General features: G+C 39.3%; 1 protein-coding gene across 1 annotated transcript; it reads left to right on the forward strand.

Moving 5' to 3' along the window:
* Positions 1-5,951: 5,951 nt before the first annotated feature.
* Positions 5,952-21,546, forward strand: LOC101478713 (A-type potassium channel modulatory protein KCNIP2). The gene is made up of 9 exons (XM_076885144.1): positions 5,952-6,460; positions 15,274-15,376; positions 15,548-15,668; positions 15,834-15,903; positions 18,281-18,351; positions 18,723-18,830; positions 18,925-19,029; positions 20,550-20,612; positions 20,697-21,546. The coding sequence occupies exons 1-9, from the start codon at positions 6,388-6,390 to the stop codon at positions 20,742-20,744; spliced, it is 762 nt and encodes a 253-aa protein (XP_076741259.1). The 5' UTR covers positions 5,952-6,387; the 3' UTR covers positions 20,745-21,546.
* Positions 21,547-21,613: the final 67 nt, after the last annotated feature.

Genomic DNA, 21,613 nt, shown 5'->3' on the forward strand with positions numbered 1-21,613 from the left:
TACCAAGCTAACTCCGAGTTAATACGCAGCCTCTGGCTCTGCTGTTTGGTTTGACTTGTATGGCATTAAAGCTGCTTGCTGGTTGTCTTTGCTCCTAAATCAGATGTGACTTGTTTACTGAATTCACACACAGTGCACACAAAAGTTCAGTGTACACAGCATACATAACACATAGGCAAATTATAGCTACTCTGGACCATCTTAATGCAGCCCACAAAGTCCCTAGTGGAATTACTTACAGTGACTCTGCACTTCTGTTCGATCTTAATTACAATGCAGTGTGTTTCATCAGTGACTTGTGCAGCGGTGCACATCAGAGAACTAGTAAGCTGTAGTGATATTGTCCTCATAACCTGCAATCAGGTTTTAGGTAAACTCTGTGGCATTAGCATGCTGTATCTGAGTAATGATGGCACTGTGGAAACAGGAAATGTTGCTCGCCCCTGTTATTCATGTTGAGCATTTTCAGGTTTGTTTGTGTTTAGGGCCGGTTAGAATAGAAAGGAAAGTGACTGTTGCCTCAAAACGCATAAATATTGCATCACATTTGGGCCTAAAATTGAAAACTATTGAGTTGATTTGTATGAGTGGAAGTTAAAATAGAAAGAAGCAGTGATTTTATTTTGTATGATCACCTGATTGATGATTGCTGTGATATTTAAAAATATCAGTGAAGGTATGATGAAAGTGTAAATAATCACCATTTATGCACACTTTGTTACAGTTATAGTTGCAATCTCTCACAAACTTGTTATAGATCAATTTGACTGATGTCATTAATGCTGTAATTTAAAAAATGAATCCAGTTGATAGCACTGTCGCCTCACAGCAAGAAAGAAAGTACGCTCTTGGACTGAGACCTCCTGGCTGGAGATCATCTGACTACAGTCATTGTTACTGAACTCAAATGTTTGCCATGTTATTTTATCCTGCAAGATGCATCAAGCAGGAGGTGGGTACACTGGTTTTTAAACAATGCTCAGTTGGTACTTAAGGGGTCCAGAGTCACCCAAGACAATTTTCTCCACACCATTATACCAGCAGCAGCCTGATCCACTTTTACAAGGCAGGATGGATCCATGGATTCACTCTGACCCTACCTTCCAAATGTTATAGCACAAGTCGAGACTCGAAGCTCGGGGCAGTCCATTCTTCCAGAGAACAATCACACGCTAGATTTTTTCCTCTTTTGCAGCCCTTTCGCTATAAACCTAGAGATGACTGTGTGGGAAAATCACAGGAGATCTGCAGTTTCTGAAATACTCAAACCAATTTGAAGTGGTGTGTCTAATGTAGTGGCCTGTGAGTGTATATTATATGGTCAGTTTCATCTTCACATTCAGTAAAAATCACATCAAACACAATCTTATCCTTTACCTTGAAATTCAGAAAAAATACGCTATATATTAATGTAATAAAAGTTAGAAAACTCAAAATATTAACTTTCTATTTTGTTTTTTTTGTTTGTTTAATGAGTAAAGGAACCATTACAGTGGCATTTGCTTTGTCTACAGTCCAATGTTAAGTTAACTGTGAGGTTTATACCTAACATTATCACAATTTCCAGTTTGGGACAAGTTGTTGCATGACACAAGGAAGGCTGTGACATGTTCTAGTATAAAGAAGCACAAAAGCACTGCTACCAAACCAAACACATTTCTTTTTTTGTAATATTTTGAAGAAAGACAGATGATTAGAAATTCCAAAAGAAGACAGTGGTGGTACACCACCTCCTGCTTCTCTGTCCTTTCTTAAACAACTGCTTAAAACCTTTAGGTGTCTGAGATGCAACAGCTGGGCCTTTGATACTTGCACTTACAAGTCATAGTAATCCTTAGGGAATTGTAAGGAGTAGGAATGCAGTAGTCAGATATTTATTGTCAGCTAAAATAACACAAGTTAAAATACAATTAATTTCTTTTTAGAAACATAAATTATAAAAAAAACCCATGACCATTCCTTTTCTTTCTTCATTACTAGATATCAGTCATTTTTTAACAGTAAAAGCAAAAAAGTCTTTTTTTTTTGTAGCTGCAGGTGGCTACCTGTCACTCCCATCAACACAACAGCTATTGAAACAACTTTGCTCTTTTCACATTCGCTTTTTCGTTTTTCTGCCTTTCTCATAAGTAAGTAAAATTTATTTATATAGCACATTTCACAGATAAAAATCACAAAGTGCTTTACAATAAGATCAGACATACAGTGGGGCAAAAAAGTATTTAGTCAGCCACCGATTGTGCAAGTTCCCCCACCTAAAATGATGACAGAGGTCAGTAATTTGCACCAGAGGTACACTTCAACTGTGAGAGACAGAATGTGAAAAAAAAAAAAAAAAATCCATGAATCCACATGGTAGGATTTGTAAAGAATTTATTCGTAAATCAGGGTGGAAAATAAGTATTTGGTCAATAACAAAAATACAACTCAATACTTTGTAACATAACCTTTGTTGGCAATAACAGAGGTCAAACGTTTACTATAGGTCTTTACCAGGTTTGCACACACAGTAGCTGGTATTTTGGCCCATTCCTCCATGCAGATCTTCTCGAGAGCAGTGATGTTTTGGGGCTGTCGCCGAGCAACACGGACTTTCAACTCCCGCCACAGATTTTCTATGGGGTTGAGGTCTGGAGACTGGCTAGGCCACTCCAGGACTTTCAAATGCTTCTTACAGAGCCACTCCTTTGTTGCCCGGGCGGTGTGTTTTGGATCATTGTCATGTTGGAAGACCCAGCCTCGTTTCATCTTCAAAGTTCTCACTGATGGAAGGAGGTTCTGGCTCAAAATCTCACGATACATGGCCCCATTCATTCTGTCCTTAACACGGATCAGTCGTCCTGTCCCCTTGGCAGAAAAACAGCCCCATAGCATGATGTTTCCACCCCCATGCTTCACAGTAGGTATGGTGTTCTTGGGATGCAACTCAGTATTCTTCTTCCTCCAAACACGACGAGTTGAGTTTATACCAAAAAGTTCTACTTTGGTTTCATCTGACCACATGACATTCTCCCAATCCTCTGCTGTATCATCCATGTGCTCTCTGGCAAACTTCAGACGGGCCTGGACATGCACTGGCTTCAGCAGCGGAACACGTCTGGCACTGCGGGATTTGATTCCCTGCCGTTGTAGTGTGTTACTGATGGTGACCTTTGTTACTTTGGTCCCAGCTCTCTGCAGGTCATTCACCAGGTCCCCCCGTGTGGTTCTGGGATCTTTGCTCACCGTTCTCATGATCATTTTGACCCCACGGGATGAGATCTTGCGTGGAGCCCCAGATCGAGGGAGATTATCAGTGGTCTTGTATGTCTTCCATTTTCTGATGATTGCTCCCACAGCTGATTTTTTCACACCAAGCTGCTTGCCTATTGTAGATTCACTCTTCCCAGTCTGCTGCAGGTCTACAATACTTTTCCTGGTGTCCTTCGAAAGCTCTTTGGTCTTGGCCATGGCGGAGTTTGGAGTCTGACTGTTTGAGGTTGTGGACAGGTGTCTTTTATACAGATGATGAGTTCAAACAGGTGCCATTCATACAGGTAACGAGTGGGGGACAGAAAAGCTTCTTACAGAAGACGTTACAGGTCTGTGAGAGCCAGAGATTTTCCTTGTTTGAGGTGACCAAATACTTATTTTCCACCCTAATTTACGAATAAATTCTTTACAAATCCTACCATGTGAATTCATGGATTTTTTTTTTTCACATTCTGTCTCTCACAGTTGAAGTGTACCTCTGGTGCAAATTACTGACCTCTGTCATCATTTTAAGTGGGGGAACTTGCACAATCGGTGGCTGACTAAATACTTTTTTGCCCCACTGTACAAGTTAAAATTAATTAAAAGCCCGTTTGTATAAAAATGTCTTCAGCTGCTGCTCATACACCTAATTAAAGCTGTGAGCAAGAAAAAACACAATGACAAGCCTCTTATGGACACGTATTATGTTAGTTTAACCTGTTCCTGAGATAATGATGTGGTTTTGTATATACTGGGGATACTCACAGTATTTGCCCCTGTGAGTGCTATGGAAAGAGTGACATAATATTTAACCAGCTATACTACAGTCCCCTGATATTAATCTACATGAAACCCCCTGATACATTTGTCAGCATTATGTACTGGGCACTATATTAACTCCCTGATATAATCTCTACAGTGTGTGTTCGTGTCTGCACTGACGATGGCTTAGACGGTCGGATTGATCCAAGCCCGGGTATTTTACTGTGACAACCCATTAACGCTGCAGCGTATTTATAATGTTTCATTTAGGCATATCGCCCTTCTCATCAAATATTCATCTGAGGGGAGATTGCCTACTTTGTCTTGGCTGAACCCCCTCTGTCAACCCTATTTCTTTATTTGTGTGTTCTTGTATCTGCAGAAAACACAAGATCAACTCAGACTGAGTTGTGGAGATACATGTGAGCAGGCGCACAACTCCTTACGTCATGCGGCACCACTTTTTTGTCCTTTTCTCTGGAAGCTTGTACTTGTTGCCGGATTGTCCTGCATACTTTTACTGTATCTGCATGCATGTGTGTGTGTGTGTGTTGCTTGCCACCTGCACTGTGCATAACTCCAGGCATCAATCAGAGCTCATTATTGGTTATCTGTCGGCTCCACTTTCCAGCCTGCAGAGGTGCTAAATGTCTCTGTAAACCCCTGTGGGAGATAAACACCATCAATACTGCGAGATTTAACAGTCCCCAGGCGCATAATATATTCAAATACCTCTCCACTGTGTTACCTCCGTCTTCTCCTATTTCTCTTTCATGTCTGTGTTCCTTCTGTTGCTTCAGCCTCCTCTTCAGATGCGCCACCATCCCTCTGTTTGATATTTTTTGCTTCACCAGACCTCTCTTTGTGTCCTACCTTTGCCTTGCGCTTTCCTCTTTTTGCAGCAGCTGATAGATATTTTCTCCCCTCCCCATCAGTCTTCTGACTGGGGACACAATAATCCCTCTCTCGCTGGCTGGTCTTTAAAGAAGCTCTACTACACCATTTATCCCCAACAAGGATTATTTCAGCTTTTCCTGGAAAAGGTATTCTCACTTACATCACTCTCTGTATGAGAGAATTCAAAGGCAAAAGTCCATTTGCTAATCATGAAAAGTGCTGCTTTTCATGTGGAAACGACTATAAAGCTGTAAAGCTCCCATTCTAGTTTTATTATGAGCCCAAAAACTTCGAGTTATGTGGCACCGGGTCTTGAGTATTTCTTATTTTTAGCCTGAAGAAGAGAAAAATCTGAAAACAAGAAATTTGCAAAAAATAAAAAAAAAAAGTCCTTGGATGTTACTATTATCAGGTAAAGAGTTTCCGTTTGTCCAATATTCTGGTTTACTTTGGTTCTGTTTAGTGCAAGTTCTTCTACGCTGGTGAGATGGGAACCATAAAAATATTATACCCGCTGAAAATCAGTACATTTGTCTACATGTTTTGAGTCTAATATTTTTTGATAAACCTCAAAATTCAAATTTGCCATGTGGGTAACAGAGAAAAGTTTGGTTTGAGAAACATTAGTTGCTGCATGTAATTCCAGTTGTATGTGCATATTGCTCAAATAGGCTTCAGTGCTGTTTATATAGGTGGCCAGAGGTTCATCCACCTCTTTGTTCCACCTCTGATATTCAGCTCAAAGCACAGCTGTAAAAGCTACACCCTCACAGAGATGCAACTTTATGAAAGAGTGCCTCTACAGTCTACAAAAAGCAGCTATAGCATGGTGTCTCCATGGTGTGCATTCATGGAGATAATATTCAAATATTTTTTCTACCTTGAAAAAATACGAGTGAGTCATTCTTTTACTCTGTTGAGCCAACCCAAGGACGTGAAGCTGACAGGATATTGATCCGCAAGTATTAGGATGCCGAGCGGCTCAAGTCCAAGGTGAGACCATCCATCAGAGAGCCAGGCATAGATTAGTAGGTACACACTCCCACATCCCTCTGCTGTGCCACTCCCTCTTTTGCTTCATCACTCCTCCCAGCTTTGATGGTTTACCTCTCTCTCTCTCTGTTCGCGTCTTTGCAAGGACACCTGTACACGCTCCAGCTGGCAGGCGGACTTTGGATGTTTGGCAGAAAATTAAAGTCAGCAGTACATTTGAACCTCAGATCCACTGAAGTCCTTCAAACTGTGGACGCTGCGCTGTTGATAAGCGCGAAGAAGAGAGAGTTGTAGTTGGGAGTGCAGGGAGCAGACAGACGAGCTTTGCGCGGACTTTTGCTTCTCCGTCGTTCATTTATTTGCAGCCCACACTGACTGATGCTCATAGAAAAGTGACATGCAATCGGGAGTGAATGCGCTGAAGTCGTAGATAAACTGCGGCTCGCACAGATCCTGCAGGTTCAGCTTGGTGATCCGAAAAGAACTGAGAGGGAGGGAAGCATGAAATCCACGAGTCAGGATCAGAGTTTGTCAGACTCCAGAGAGCTGGACAGATCTTACGACCCACTCACAGGTAGGCGTGTCGTCATGTCACTCTTGCCTTTCTTTGTTTTAATAGTATTTTTTAATGATTTGGCGCTGGCCTGGCTCAAATCTCCACTAAGAAGTGCGCCTTCACTGCGGCGATGAAAGTTTTGGTTTGACGGAAGACTTCGGCTCATTGATATTCGACTGTGGGACTTTTAACAAACCACAATCAAACAATTAGTGAGTGTCTGTGCACGTGAACTCCCTGCTCTACAGCTCCCCCAAACAGCAGCATGATCTGATTAATTATTCAGAGTCTGATCTCACAGGTATTTTCCTTTGAAATGAACTTTACACCATCTCCCCACTTTTTGATAATAAGAATGTGAACTAATAGATCTAAAAATGTCAGGTCGCCATCATATGTTGATTATTTTTTAGTTGGAACTATAATACTACTACTACTACTACTACTAATAATAAGATAAATAATGTTCCATATGAATGGCTCAGCAAGAAGAAAATGTGTTACAATGTAAATAATAAATGGAGTTAACGTAAAGAAGTTAGTGTTTGATTTACAACTAATTGACTGTATGTGAAATAAAAGATGGGTAAATAATAGCAATAGTGGTATTATTTGAGCCATTAGCTATAAATTTAACTGAAAGCAGTCCCTTCTGTGGCCCCGTGCTACTGATCAATTAATAATTTAACTAATGGACAGAAAATTAATCAGAAATCATTATTAATCACTGTAGAAATTTGGCAACAGCCACACGCCTATCTTTAGGTTTTCAGCTGTGTTTCTTTTCTTCTTGTTTTCAGTTTTCTAAACAAGCAGCAGTCAGAAGACATCACCATCATGCCGGTCTGCTTTTATCTGGGCACTTTCCCCACCTTACTATTAAATAATTGACATAATGGTTCAATGAATTTGTTCCTCAAACATCAGTGCCATTAATTGGTTACAGCATAGCAACACGATTCTTCTCAGACTAGCTGAAGGAGTGAAAAATGAACAAACACATTAATTTGAAAAGAAAAAAGAAAACAAAGATTTGTTTATATGAACAAAGTAATGCTAATGAGTAGTTAGGATGATAAAAATCTCAATGTGGATTTACTGTAGTTTAGATAATCACACTGGTCGTAGGCCTTGAAGGTGAAAAGCAAGAGAACAGAAAAATATTGCAAAACAGGCTCTCGTCACCTAAAATTACATCTAGCAGTGTGAGTGTTCGTAGCCTAATTAGATCAGTGAGGCTCTTCTCTCTTTCAGACATTTCACTGGTTTATTTTTCTCACGAGTGCTTGCAAACACAATCCTCTTTAGAGATCACACGCGCAGGTCTCTCTTTGCTTTGGCAGGCTGGCCTGTCATTTTTCTGACAGCTTCCCTAAATAGTCCTTTCCTTTAAAAATAACCACATAAATGTGTAAAAATAACCCCTTTAATATGGTGCACATAGCAGCACCATTTAGTTTTTTATATGATGTTTCTAAAGTACTGTATGAGATAGATGTTATACAGATGACAGTTTATTTCATAGCTGATAGTTGCTGTCTCAATAGCAGGTGTGATATGCACTCAGCAGCAGGTTAAACAAACAGAGAACAGGTGCATGAGGTTTTAAGAGGTGTTTAGAAGACACAAACAAAGTGTTTTATTAAACAGTGAAGCAGAGCCCGAAGCCTCTTCCTTTCATCTCCATGGTTTTTGTCTAACAGCAACATATGCTTATGGAAAATTATATTAAAGTGTATTTGAAATATTCATCAGATAAAATTCACACTGAACACTACATGGTCTTTATGTCCAACCGTTCTTCTGTAAAGCTGCTGAAATCCTCATGTTGTTTACTTCTTGGTTCATGCATTATAGATACACATTCCTTTGTGCACTACACTTATTACAGTAGTACAGGCTGCCTGCTTCTGTGGGACAGTTAAACCATGATGTCACAGAAAAACACCGTTAAAAAGGCATTGGTTGATGGTTTGGGAAATCTGCTTAGATTGCATATGAAATTCTTGGAAGCAGCTTGCTATGATGGGCTTGCGACTTGTCCTCTGTGCACCCGATCTCTCATCCAAAGTCAGCTGAAATAGGCTCCAGTGCCCCCATGACCCTGGATTGAATAAGCTGTTAAGAAAATGGATGGATTTATCAGAATTCAGTTCAAAAAGTGGACCCAAATGCAGACCAGTAATGAAACAAAAGATGAGCTTTATTCAAAGGCTCAAACACAGACACCACAAACCTGGAAAAACCATGAGAAGGCAAAAAGGTGGCACGAATCACAATTCCACAAAAGCTGCTAGAAAGACTGGGATATTCATACAAACTCATCCCATACAGAAGGAAACCAAAGGTTCAAAATATGACCAAGAATCAGGATCACTGTGGAATTTAAAGAAATCAAGGCAGAAATCATGCACTACATAAATACCAAACAGTAACTGGAACTAAAATACAAAGCTAATCCTAAAGATTGTAATAAATATAGAATAGAAGGAACACAAGGAAGTAAACTCACCTAGAAGATCATGAAATAAAGAGAACTCGAGACTTTACTAGGTTAGAAACAAATCCACTCTGTGACTGATTGATGGATGGATGGATGGACTTGGTACCTCAACATAAAAACTGTGAACATTTAGCCCTTTGTCCAAAGTTAAGATAATCAGTGTTAAAGCTCACTGATGAACACATAATGTGCTTAATTAATACATTCAAACCCAAAAGGCCAGGAGCAGTTTTCACAACTTTCTACATGTTTATTAATTAAATTCGTAGGTTTTGGTAGGAAGATGTCATGTTTCAATCTTAACCTTAGTCATAATTTGGGACTAATATTTTCGTGAGTGTTGTAATTACAGACTGGCTATAAAGATGTACCGAAATATGAAACATTCATAGTATGTCCACCATGTAATCATATCCAATTTTATAGCCTCAAAGAACTAATTTTAATAAACTCCTCAGCCTACACTATCATGATAAAAATATCTGAAATGACAGAAATAAACCTTGGGAAACATTTGTCTGAGCTGCACTTTAATGTTTTAGTTTTACCCACATCCCATCCACTAACATGGAGCTGATGGGGTTTCTGACCTACACTTTAGTCAGCCACCAAGGAGTGATTGAAAGGTTTATCTTCACTAAAAGATGAAAACAGCTTCTTGGTCTGAAAAGTATAGGCATTATAAAAGGGCCCCGAACCTGCATTATTTGGCCAGAAGCGGCTGAGTCCTTTGGTTGAACACTGATGTTTTCTTATATAAAAGTTACCCTTTGGTTCCCTTATACTGTGACCTCCGTGACTGTTTTACTGATGGGTTTATGGATTCAGTCACCAGCTTCAGTCTTATTGAACACAGCATAATATTTATTTTTAAAATTATGAGCCTCACTACAAAACACAAAAGCGGAAAAAGGCTGTTTATGTCTTTTATATACAGCTTATGGTCGTGTGACAGAATAATTTCCTCGAGTGAACAAACATGCTTGTGATATGTATGTTTGTGTGCTTGAATGAGAAAAGTGGCATCATTTTCAGACATTTTTTATACAATACTCAAGGATCAAAATATCACCTGAAGCCATCTATAATATACAACACTTACACATTTCATTTCAAAATAAAAGCCTGTCATGAGATAAAACTATTGATATGATCACTGCAGAGCTCATGCTGTCAGCCCCGAGTGAGCAAACTTAAGTATGTTTGCGTGTGTCAGTTCTTTTTCATGAAATGGACATCTATAATCTGAACTGCGTCCTTCTGGGGGATTATTGTAAGTACAGGAGCTGTTGCCCCTGGCAACATTAGCTTACAAATGTTCATTTAGTGCATAGGCTGTCATGGCCTCCTAAAGTCAGCATGAAATGCTTACAGTTAAATGACACACAGTTGTTGGTTTAACTCACCTTTTGCCAATTATTATTATTTTTACTTTAGAGATTAATTAAGCTTTTATAATGAACTGTAAAAGATTTTTAAGAATCGGTGAAAGATATACTGATACTTAGGTCACAGGTTGTGTATTGTCTCTCAGGGTTTGTCCCCCCCCCCCATGAAATAATAATAGAAAATACATTTTTTATAAGTAAAATCATCAGAATCTCCTTTTGAAGATTTAAGTCTTTCACTTCATGATTAAATTGAACTCCAAAGTCAATATTTTCAACCACTTCAATGTTTTTTGTCATCTCCCTGATCCAGCTCATCAAAAGCCTAATCGTCAGGCCCATCAAAAGCTTTAAAATCTGCTCAAGGTTTCTGAGAAAGTTATTGACCTTTTATGAGTAAAACTTGCCGAGAAATATCTTCAGCTTGGCCTTCAGAAACTTTTAATTTCGTTCTTTCAGTGAATCTTACTTTCCCCCCTGTGTGCTTTTTGAAACAGTGGATGAAAGAGGCTTTAAATAGTTACAATGATGGCTCAAAGAGGCTGTAAATGTAGTTATACCAAAGGGTGAAAGAGGCTGTAAAGATAGTTATAACGATGGGAAAGCGAACATTGATCTACCCCAGAGGACTGCATTTATTCAAATTGATTTACGCGATCAAAGTCACCCATGAGGGTCTCTTGAACTGACAAATAGCTGCTGGGTACTGTGAAATGTCAACATCGGCTGAAATAGCTGTTCAGTTTTGTTCATCCATAACTCCAGCTACCCCCTGCAGATATATGGTGCTCATTTGCAACACGTATGGGACAGGTGAACAGTTGCTTAATAATTAATCAGGTATGCTTTGTTGCTTTTGCTCATCTTCCAACTGTGTGAACGAATCAAATCATGACACAATGTCCCGCTAATGTTTATGAACCTGTGAACTCACAAAAGCAGCATAAAGCGTGCTTCAGCTCATTTAGTAGCTGTTTTTTATGCAAGAACAACCTCCAGTGTTGTTTGTGTGTAAAACAGTCACATCAAACAGATTCCCTCAGATGGGTTTTTAATAACTTAGGAAGTATTCGTGGCCTGAAATGCCCTGAAAAAAGGAGCCTTTCTGTTCCTTTTACAGTTTATTTTGTGCTTTTTTAAAAGTCATTTATAATTTTGCCACATTCAATCACAAATCTGAGGTGTTTTTCATGCAGCGCGAGTGTGTGTGTGTGTGTGCATTTGTGTGAAAGGCTGTATAAAGCTTTGTTTGTTTTTCCATGGTCATGCAGCTGCTATATTTGATAGTTTGATTGATATATCCTCAGCATCCACTGTCACTGATGTTCATGATAAGTGCACTGAACAGTTACTGCCACCCTGGGAGCTACAGTAATTGCTTAAAGAAGACAAAAGCTTGCTTCTACAGGCAAAAAAGGAAAAGAGTTTTACTGTGCATTTTAATACTTTGGATGTATTACTGCAATTTACACCTTGCTTGTTTTGCACGTGCAAAGGGTCTTATATTTCATATTTGCAGCATCCGCTAACAGCGACTGATGTTTGTGGGTTCATAGGTTTCTCTTTATTGTGAATAAAAAGTTTACAGGTTAAACAGTTTTATTTGTTGTTCCATCATCATGATCATCATCATCATTATTTAAACACCTTATTTTTTAATTTCCTCTGCTGTTTCCAGTGTTTGGATCAATAGGACTGTGTGTATGTCTGCAGTTCTTTTTGTGTCTGATCTCAAGCCATTCACTGCTGCTGCTGACTGCACACGTTTGTTCACCCTTTATTTGACTTGGAGGCCCTTCACAATCTTAAACGCACCACTGCCCTCTGGTGGCAGAAAAAAACTTTTTCTCTGGCGACTACAGAACTACTTTAATTTTTAGACCTTTAATCATCCCGTTTTTATCACAACTTATAATAAATCTAAGCGCTTCCAAGAATGTTTTAAAATTTTCTTTAATGCTATATTTAACCAGTAATATGAATGTCTGTTTTCATGGTACCACAGCCTTACCACTATGTTAGTAAACTAGTTAACAAGTAGAGGACGCTTTCCTTCATTAGCGTCACTTTCTTCTGCTTCAGTTATTTCTAAGATTGTTTTCTTTCTTTATGTTTCTGTCTACCTCTTTCTTATTTCACCGTCTTTGCAGGGTTTCATAGCTTTTTTAATATTTTTTTTATCATAGTATATTTGCATATTTTAAATGTTTTAATGGTTTTATTTGACTTTGTTTTATTTTGTCTTGATGTTTATAAGTCTGTAAAACTTTACATGTGATATTGTATTACACAAAATAAACTTGGTTTGTCTGAGAAAACTCTAAGACAAAAGTTAAAGTTCAGAAAGTCGTTGCTGGAAAAAAAAAGATAAGAGAAGAAAGCAGAAAAAAGCAGCAAGCAGAGCAAAGGAAGTAAATGTCAGAATAGATTTCTCCATCCCCTCCTATCCACTTTCTGCTTGTCCTTGGCTTATTTTGGGTTAATATAATATTTCTGTGTCTGGCTTTGGAAAAGAGGCTAAAATCTACTAAACAAGCTTAACACAATCAAGAGCCTTTAACAATTCAATTCAGTTGTATTCATATAACACCAAATTACAGCATTAGTAATTAACCAATTAACTTTATATTGCAAAGTCATATCGCTACAAAATTATAGAGTTTATAGAAATTGCTAACAGTGGATTTGTTTAGCAAGAAGATGTCTTCAGCAGATCCGGTCTCGAGGGCGTGTGGTGCAAGAGCAGCTAGGGAAGAGGAGCATGGCACAGTGAAAAACAGACATGAAAACAATAAATGCAGGTTCAATAAGAGAGAGAAGGGGCAAAGCGAACAACAAATAAACTGGAGGAGAGAGAAGAAACAAAGTTAATGACGTGCAAAAGTGCCATCTAAATGCATTAGAAGTAAGAAGAGGGGAACTGAGAGGTTCTCAGTGCATTATGGCCGGTCCCTAAACTGCCTGGGCCTTTAGAAAAATGACTAAGGGATGGTTCAGAGTCAGTTAGTCACACAAGTTTGAATTCTGTCAGATGAATAATTGAACGCAAACATGCGACTTAATTAATAATTGAGAAGTCCTGATATGTTTTCTTCTTCTTCTTCTGGCTGCTTCCTTTAGGGGTTGCCACAGCAGATCATCTACCTTCATGTGACCTTCCCTAGTTTCCTCTTCCATCACTACATCCATGAATCTTCTCTGTAGTCCTCCTCATTTCCTCCGCCCTGGAAGCTCTGCCTTCATTGTTCTTTGTCCAGTTTTTCCACTATATCTCTTCTGCAGGTGTCCAAATTATCTCAGCCTCGTCTCCCTAACTTTGTCTCCATATCGCTCGACCTGATCTTTCCTTCTGATACATTAATTTCTAATCACGTCCATTTCAGTCACACCCAAAGAAAACCTTAGCATCTTAAGTTCTGCCAGCTGTGTTATTGTTAGTGTTACTGTCTCCGCAAACATCATAGCAGGTCTTGTAAAGTTTCCCTTCACTCTTGCTGCTACCGTTCTGTTAAAAAAAAACCCGACACCCATCTCTACCCACTCCACCCTGCCTACACTCTCTTCTTCACCTCAATTTTGTGCTGTCTGTTGATTTTCAATGGTTTATTTAAGGTCATCCACATTCCTCTGCTCTCCAGCGCATACTTCCACATCTCAAGTCTCTTTTCAACCTGCTCTCTACTCTCACTACAGATCCCAATGCCATCTTCGAACAGAGACTCCTGCTGTTTGCCTGTCCATCACCATTACAAACAAGAGGGGGGCTCATAGCTGAACCCTGATATAATCCCAATCCTGTCATTCCTACTGTGACCCCACCACTGTCTCGCTGTGCTCTTACATGGAGTACCTCGTGCAGTAGCACAGTTCCTCTCTTAGCACCCTGTTGTGTGATTTCTGTAGTTCTGATATCTTTGACTTCACCCGGCATTATTTTAGGTCCACCGGTACAGGAACATCACACTTTGGGTAAATGCGTCTAAATTAATGCTACAGCTTTTTAATGAGTTAGTCAAAAATATGGAGGTTTTAAAAGATAATGAAGAAGATAGCTTTTTGAAACCATAAAGAATTTGGTTGTTCTCTGAGTTTTCACCTAGCAGCACCATCACAATTTGAATTTGCCCAAGATTTCTATTGGCTATTTTGTTTTAGTAACAATTAACAAAAGTTAGCATTCTAACATGTTAAACTCAAACAGTAAACATGCTAAACATTATGGCAGCATTGCCGTTCAGTTTTTAGGGTTGCGGTGGCAGGATGGGTTATCTACAGTTTGAAGGTTGGTGGTTTGATCCCCGGTTGCTCCAGTCTGTATGCCAAAGTACCCTTGAGCAAGATACTGAACCCTGAGTTGTTCCTGATGCATCCATCAGTGTGTGAACAACATTAGATAGAAAGCACTTACACAAAGGAAAAAGGTGCTTGTATGAATCTGTGTGTGAATGTTATGTTGTATAAAGCATTTTGAGTGCTCAGGTAGAAAAGTGCTATATTATTTAAATGCTTACCACACTGTCAGCAATGCTTGCAGCGCTGTGTTAGTATTACAGATAATCCGTTGCTGTGTTTGCTGACTCCAAAAACCAGTTAATTTATATTTAAAGAGACCTTATAGTTAAATAAATAATGACACAAACTTCTTTTCATATCTAAAGAGAAATTAGATTAAATAATGTTAAAAATTTAGGAATCTGTCAGCTGATTTCTGTATCTTAGAGGAGCTCGGACTTGAGACTCGACTCTGCTGGGTCCTGTCCCAACAGATGTAATGGGTCACACAGATTCAAAGCCAGGTCAGCAAACTTATTTCTATGCAAGACAAGTGATTTCAAGTATTTGAGTCTAGTTTGCCCAGTGTTTTATCCATTTAGCATGGCGCTGACTTTGTGGGCCACTGAGTCTGCTTCTAATCTCTGGTCTGATCTGGTTCTTTCCAGGTAATCCTCCATCCAAACCCAATAAAAAGACCTTAAAGCAGCGCTTCCTCAAACTGCTGCCCTGCTGTCGTTCTGGCTCCAGCTCTTCAGTTGATCAAAGCAAGTGTTAGGACACGCACTTTGTCACACCACATCAATTAAATTAAACACAAACAAAACATTGATTTTTACTCTTTTAGTCTCTTTGCCTTTTCCTCTCTAAAGTTTCCGTCATTTCAGGGACGCTCAAAGAGAAACTGTTTCCTTTCTGTCTTCATTCCTCCGATGCAGGGAGCATAGTTGAAGATGGTGAACTATCGACAGTGTGTTACAGACCTGAGGGCCTTGACCGTCTTGTACAGCAGACCAAATTCAGCAAAAAAGAGCTGCAGGTCCTCTACCGGGGATTCAAAAATGTCAGTCAACGTTTCCTGGAAATCATTGATCATTCCTCTTGCAATGAATGCGCAATACTTGAAAACCATCAATTATGATGTGGCTCTACTGTGCTATTTATGTGCATTGGAAAGTATGTGTGAAGGGTTTTTTTGGTCCACATAATAATTTTATGATTTCCACAGGAGTGTCCGAGTGGTGTGGTGAATGAGGAGACGTTTAAAAGCATCTATTCCCAGTTCTTCCCTCAGGGAGGTCAGTCACACTCACTTCCTTTTATCCCATGTTTTACATTTTATTCAATTTTTTTTCTAAGGAGCTAGGTAGGAGGAAATGTTCTGTCTCATGTGTCTTCAATGTATTCACTGAGGATTGAACTGGTTAGGTGCGTTCAATTCAAATATGTATTTAAATTATAATACTTTCAGCTTTGCTTTACTATGACAGTGACAAATAACATACACATTTGTGGTTATAAACACTTCTTTCATCTTTAAAAGCAGGGTCAAATTATACACAATACTGTGCAAAAGTCTTGAACCACCTCTCATATTTTGCTTCCAAGGCACCAGATTATTAATGTTTTTTTAAGCGGTCTTTTGTCACGGTCTGCAATGGGAGACCATGGGGATGAGGGGGAGGGAGGACCCAAACGCAGGACTCTTGTGCGATGAATGTAGTGCGTTTATTTACAGTGATGTAAATATTACATAATAAATCCCCGTGCGCTCCCCTGACTCCCGTGCCATGTCTTCTTCCCAAAAACCGTGCTCGGTGTTCTCCGCTCCCATGTGTCCGCACAACCCGTCCTCACTGCCCTCTTGTTTTCCACGCTCCTCCTGGGGGGAAATAACAGAGGCAGCCGTCAGGACACTTAACTACAGCACTACAACTTTAATACACTCACTAAACTTGGGTCACTAGGAAAACTGACATGGAGTTTCACGCAACAGAGCGCAATCACACTCTTAAATAGCTCCCCCGACGAGGCTGATCAGCTGCAGGTGCGTGGCATGATCTTCAAGTGTGGCCAGCCACCTGGCAGGGCCACACCCACCAGGCCTGAAAGTGCCTGTCACCTGGCCTATCGGACCAGCCGCACCCACACACACCGGCCTCTACATACAAGCATGGAAGCACAGGAACAGCAGCACAGTGCAGTAAAAACACATATAATGAGTCCACACTGCTCATGGACCCTGGGCCCCTCAGATCCAGGTCCCTGACAGTCTTCAGCAATAGTTCTCCAGGTTTTTTGAAGGTCTTTCAAAGCTTTTCTTTGGGCATTAGCTGCTTTTTCATTCCTTTTCAGTCCTGAGCATTTACAGAGGAAAGCTACTTAACATTGACCTATGAACAATTTTTTGTTAAAACCATGAAGGATGGCTGACTGGAAATGACTGGTTTAAAAAATCTACAGCACATGAACACTTTCTGAAAATCAAGCAAAGACCTGAAACAGGACCTGAGAGATGCATCTGGCCCTTCTGCTGATCGTTATACTGTTCAAAGCTTCATCAGAAATGGTGCATGTGAAGAAGCCATTCTTGAGGAAGTGATACAGGGAAAAAAGGCTGAGGTAGTCCAAATTACACAAGAACTGGACTAAAATGTGAAAATTTGGGTTCAGAATGTAGTAAGTATGTACAGAAGAGGACAGGAGAGAGGTACAACAGTGGCTGTCTAAAGCTCTCTGTAAAACACTGGAGGCTCTGTCATAGTTTGGGGCTGCATTTCAGTCAGTGTTATTGAGGATCTTGTCAAAATTTATGGAATTATGAATTATTTTGATCCATCATCTGGAAAGCATCTGCTTGGCAACAGCTTCATTCTTCACAATGACAATGATCCCAAACACACCGCCAGTGCTGTGAAAGCTTACCTGAATAGAAAAACAGACAATGGAACACAATCAGTCATTGATTGACCTCCCCAGAGCACGGACCACGGCATTGCTGAAGAAGTGTGGGATCGTCATGACAGAGAACAGAACAAAAGGCAGCCAACGTCCACAGAAGAGCTTTGAAAGTCCTTCACAAAGCCTGGGGAACTATTTCTGAAGACTAATGCAATTACAGGAAAGCTTGCCTGGGAGAGTTCAGACTGTGTTGAAGGTCATACCAAATACTGACTTTCGGTTAGAATTGCACAAACTCTGTTTTTGTCTCATACACTGTACTTCCAGGTATGTTTGCACATGTTTTTAAAAAACTTGCTACATCTATTTCCCATTTTCCCAGCCAAATATATACGATGGGTGGCTCAAGACTTTTGCACAGTGCTTGTATACTTGTTAAATGTGTTTATCTGGCTTTAACTGAATCTGCAGTCATATATTAAATCATTTTGAAATCAGACTTTTTGTGTATCTGTGCTTGATATAATTTGTGCATAGATAAAATGCATTTGCATGTTTTTGCATGTTTACAAAGTGCGATAAACAACCCACGACTGAGCAGCACAGTTCAAAACACTATTACCTCTTAACTGATGCACATTTAATTACCTGTCCACATCTTTAATGTCTCTAATATTTTTCTGTTTCTGTCAGTTTAGGCTGTCATTACACAAAATCATTGACGTGACTGCTGCACAGTTACAGTAACTTGCTTTCTTATATTCTCTTTTGCAGATTCAAGTATGTATGCGCATTTCTTGTTTGAAGCCTTTGACACACAGAACAATGGCTCGGTCAACTTTGAGGTGAGATACACACCTCAAAGCCTCCTTTCATTCCCTGCAGCTCACAGAGATGTTTTCCCTTTTCCTTTTTCATCTTCTTTACTGTCCTTTTCTTTATCTATGCTGTGTAGTTTGATTATACTTTTTCTTAGAGTTTGGAAGAAAGCAGCATAAAGCTTTGTTCTTGGTGCACATCTTGTATAAATCTCATTACTTTTTAAAATGATTTCACTCTGTTGGTGAAACTCTGTGGGTGTCAGTAACACAGGGTTGGAACTGAAAAAACATAAAACATAGTATCAATGCAGCAAATATTGAAAAGTTTTGTCTGTGCCTTTTTTGTCTTTATTGTGGTCTTCACTTTTAGTGCCTGTTTTCTTTCCCTGCTGTAGGACTTTGTTATAAGTCTGTCCATCATCCTGAGAGGCTCCATCACTGATAAACTCAACTGGGCCTTTAATCTGTATGATATCAACAAGGACGGCTGCATCACCAGAGAGGTAAACCAACCAATCACTGCCTGTTTTTTTCTTTTTATTACATTGGCAGCTCATGTCTTTTTCATATTTATTTTCCTTCTGTCTGTTCTTCCAGGAGATGACAGAAATAATGCACTCCATCTATGACATGATGGGGAAGTATACATACCCCCACATGAAAGATAGTGCACCGAAAGAGCATGTTGACAGCTTCTTTCAGGTAAAAACTCACAAATAATCAGATCACACATCACACATCTCCAACACTGAACTCAAAGTGAGTCAGAATGTACTGAAAGTGATGGGTAAAGCATTTACTTTATCTACTGTGTCACTGTTGTGCCCATTAGTGTAAATGTGGAGCTGTGGGTTAAACAGCCAGCTTCGTCAGAGAGTGGATATCTATGAATTTGAATATTTTGCTTTTGCTCTGCTTCATACACACAAAAATAACCCAACTTAAAGACATGTTTTATTTCTAAATTGGGCTTTTAAATGATGAATAATCGTCCAAAAGGCAAAAAATTTGAAGCTAAACAGTGTAGCTCAGAAAACAGATCCCTGTGGAACAACACATCTCGAAGCAGCCGTTTCTGGGTTTAAACCGATGATAGTAACAAAAAAAACTTTTGTCTATGAAGCAGCATTTACCCAGTCTAATGCTGATCCAGACACACCCACTGCCTGATGAGACTTATTCAATAAGATTGTGTGATCCACATTTTCAAAAGCTTAACTCAGATCTAATAAAACCAGAACTATTTTCAATAGATTGCTGTATATCTTACCAAGTTACAGCCCACTCTCGATTACTGGGAAGCATGGTGTCACCTGCCTGCATGTGAGTGATGGCAGGTGAAGGCGTATCTTCATTCCTGTGCACAACATAAATAAGCAGGAATCCACCTTTTCAGCAATTTGGTAGTGGTGATTAAACTAGAACATGTTCCATGGACTTCCACTGAAAATGGGCGGTTGGCAGTGCCAGAAAGCTGCAAAAAAACCCAACAAAAAACCCTGACGTCAATGATTATGGGAGGACCTGCTGAAAGGAATTCATTGATGATCCATAGTGGCAGCCCCAGCTTCCATTACTGTTTCTGAGTCCCTTTGAAATGTCGACTGGTTTTTCAAAGGCAACGAGGTAGAATGGACTTCACACCAACTGAGAAAGCCTGAGCTATGATGTTTGGGCTACTTAAGCTACCCCCTAGAGTTACTATAGAACATAGATTTTTTTAGGCCAATCCCTGTTTTTTGTGTCATCTGGTAAAATAATTTTTGTCCTGCAAGACTGGAGCATTTCCAGAAATGTCTAGTTGGCTCACAAACACAAATGTAAACAATGCAGGTTTTAAAGGATTTTGCAAATATGTGAAAGAACTTTTAGCACCTGGTAAAACTAAACTTGGAGAATGAGGTCAATACATTTTAAACTTTCATAGTTAATGTTCCTATTTGTGTTTGCCATATTGCTATATTTATTCGGTTAAATATAGGGTCATGATAGACCGTAACAAGGTTGGCTGTTATTAATTATGTCACAGAACTTTCCATTATTTTTTTTCAGCACAAATGGGTCAGAGCCTGTAAAAACTGTGAAAGGTTGTAAGAGAGGTAGATTTTATAATTACAAATGTCACATCTGCACATCCCCTCATTTATGACTGGGGTCATGAATGAAGTCATTTAGTTACTTAAAAGTTAAATCATCATTTGTAACTTGTTGCATTTTTCCAGAAAATGGACAAGAACAACGATGGAGTGGTCACGATGGATGAGTTCCTTGAGACGTGTCAGAAGGTTAATAATAATATCTGTTTCAAACAGCAGTGCAGCTACACATCCACAGCTGCTGAAAATACAGAATTCTTTTTTCTTTTTCAGGATGGGAACATCATGCAGTCCATGCACATGTTTGATAATGTGATCTAAGCATTGGTGGACATAGACAGAAAACAGATTTCCCACCTGTTTGGAGCTCTCGGCTCAAATGCAGCTCATCGCCAGCGTGGATGAATTTTCTGAGCTTCAACAGCGGTCCAAGGTTCAAGTAGCAGTGACCTAAAGATACCGACCCCAAACACACATTTTCTAAAATACTTTTAATGAATAGACTGAGCAGAATGAGTCAAGTGTTGATGCAAAATTACTTGACTTGTGGGAAATGTGAGATTTTATTTTTTATATTACACATACGAATGAAAGCGTTAAAGGTACGCCATGTTGCAGTCTGACGAAAACAAAAAGTGCTAATGAACAGTTTCCTCAAGAAAGCAGCAGATATGCACAAGCAGCTGCGATTTTAAAATTTGATGACGTTCTTTCTAAATTATGACTATTACAATATTTCTCTATTGCATGTGTTTACACACTAAAGTGAGACAGAGGCACCGGTTATACAGATGTGGAACAAATGGAATAACTCTTAAATGTTGTAAAGTATCACACACTCTCTCTAATCACTCTTGTCCTATAACAGAGGATAGCTTTAAGTTTGAAATCAAAGCAATAATCTTACATATTATCAGTTCTTATCTGTTCTCTGTGTTCTTATGGAGCTCACCACTCACATTTATTATAATTGTGCATATTGTGTGCATGATGTATCTGTTTTCATTGAATAGTTTAATGAAAGTGTTAATATATTTTCTATATGGGCATAGTAACGATGGTGAGGAGGAAACTAAAAATCACACAGTTGCTATGCAAAAGCAAAAATCATTAAACTACTGAAATATGATTGATGGGTCTGGCTCGGATTACTTGTTTTTTTTTTTTTTAAAAAGTGCTGAAACAGTGCT

This window comes from Maylandia zebra, linkage group LG6, assembly GCF_041146795.1.
Source record: "Maylandia zebra isolate NMK-2024a linkage group LG6, Mzebra_GT3a, whole genome shotgun sequence".
Classification (NCBI taxonomy): Eukaryota; Metazoa; Chordata; class Actinopteri; order Cichliformes; family Cichlidae; genus Maylandia; species Maylandia zebra.

Excerpts from the sequence above, each read along its gene's own strand:
- LOC101478713 (XM_076885144.1), top strand. The coding sequence starts at position 6,388 with ATGAAATCCACGAGTCAGGATCAGAGTTTGTCAGACTCCAGAGAGCTG. Across the intron at positions 15,669-15,833 it reads TCTACCGGGGATTCAAAAAT|GAGTGTCCGAGTGGTGTGGT; the intron begins GTCAGTCAACGT and ends TGATTTCCACAG. Across the intron at positions 18,352-18,722 it reads ATGGCTCGGTCAACTTTGAG|GACTTTGTTATAAGTCTGTC; the intron begins GTGAGATACACA and ends TCCCTGCTGTAG.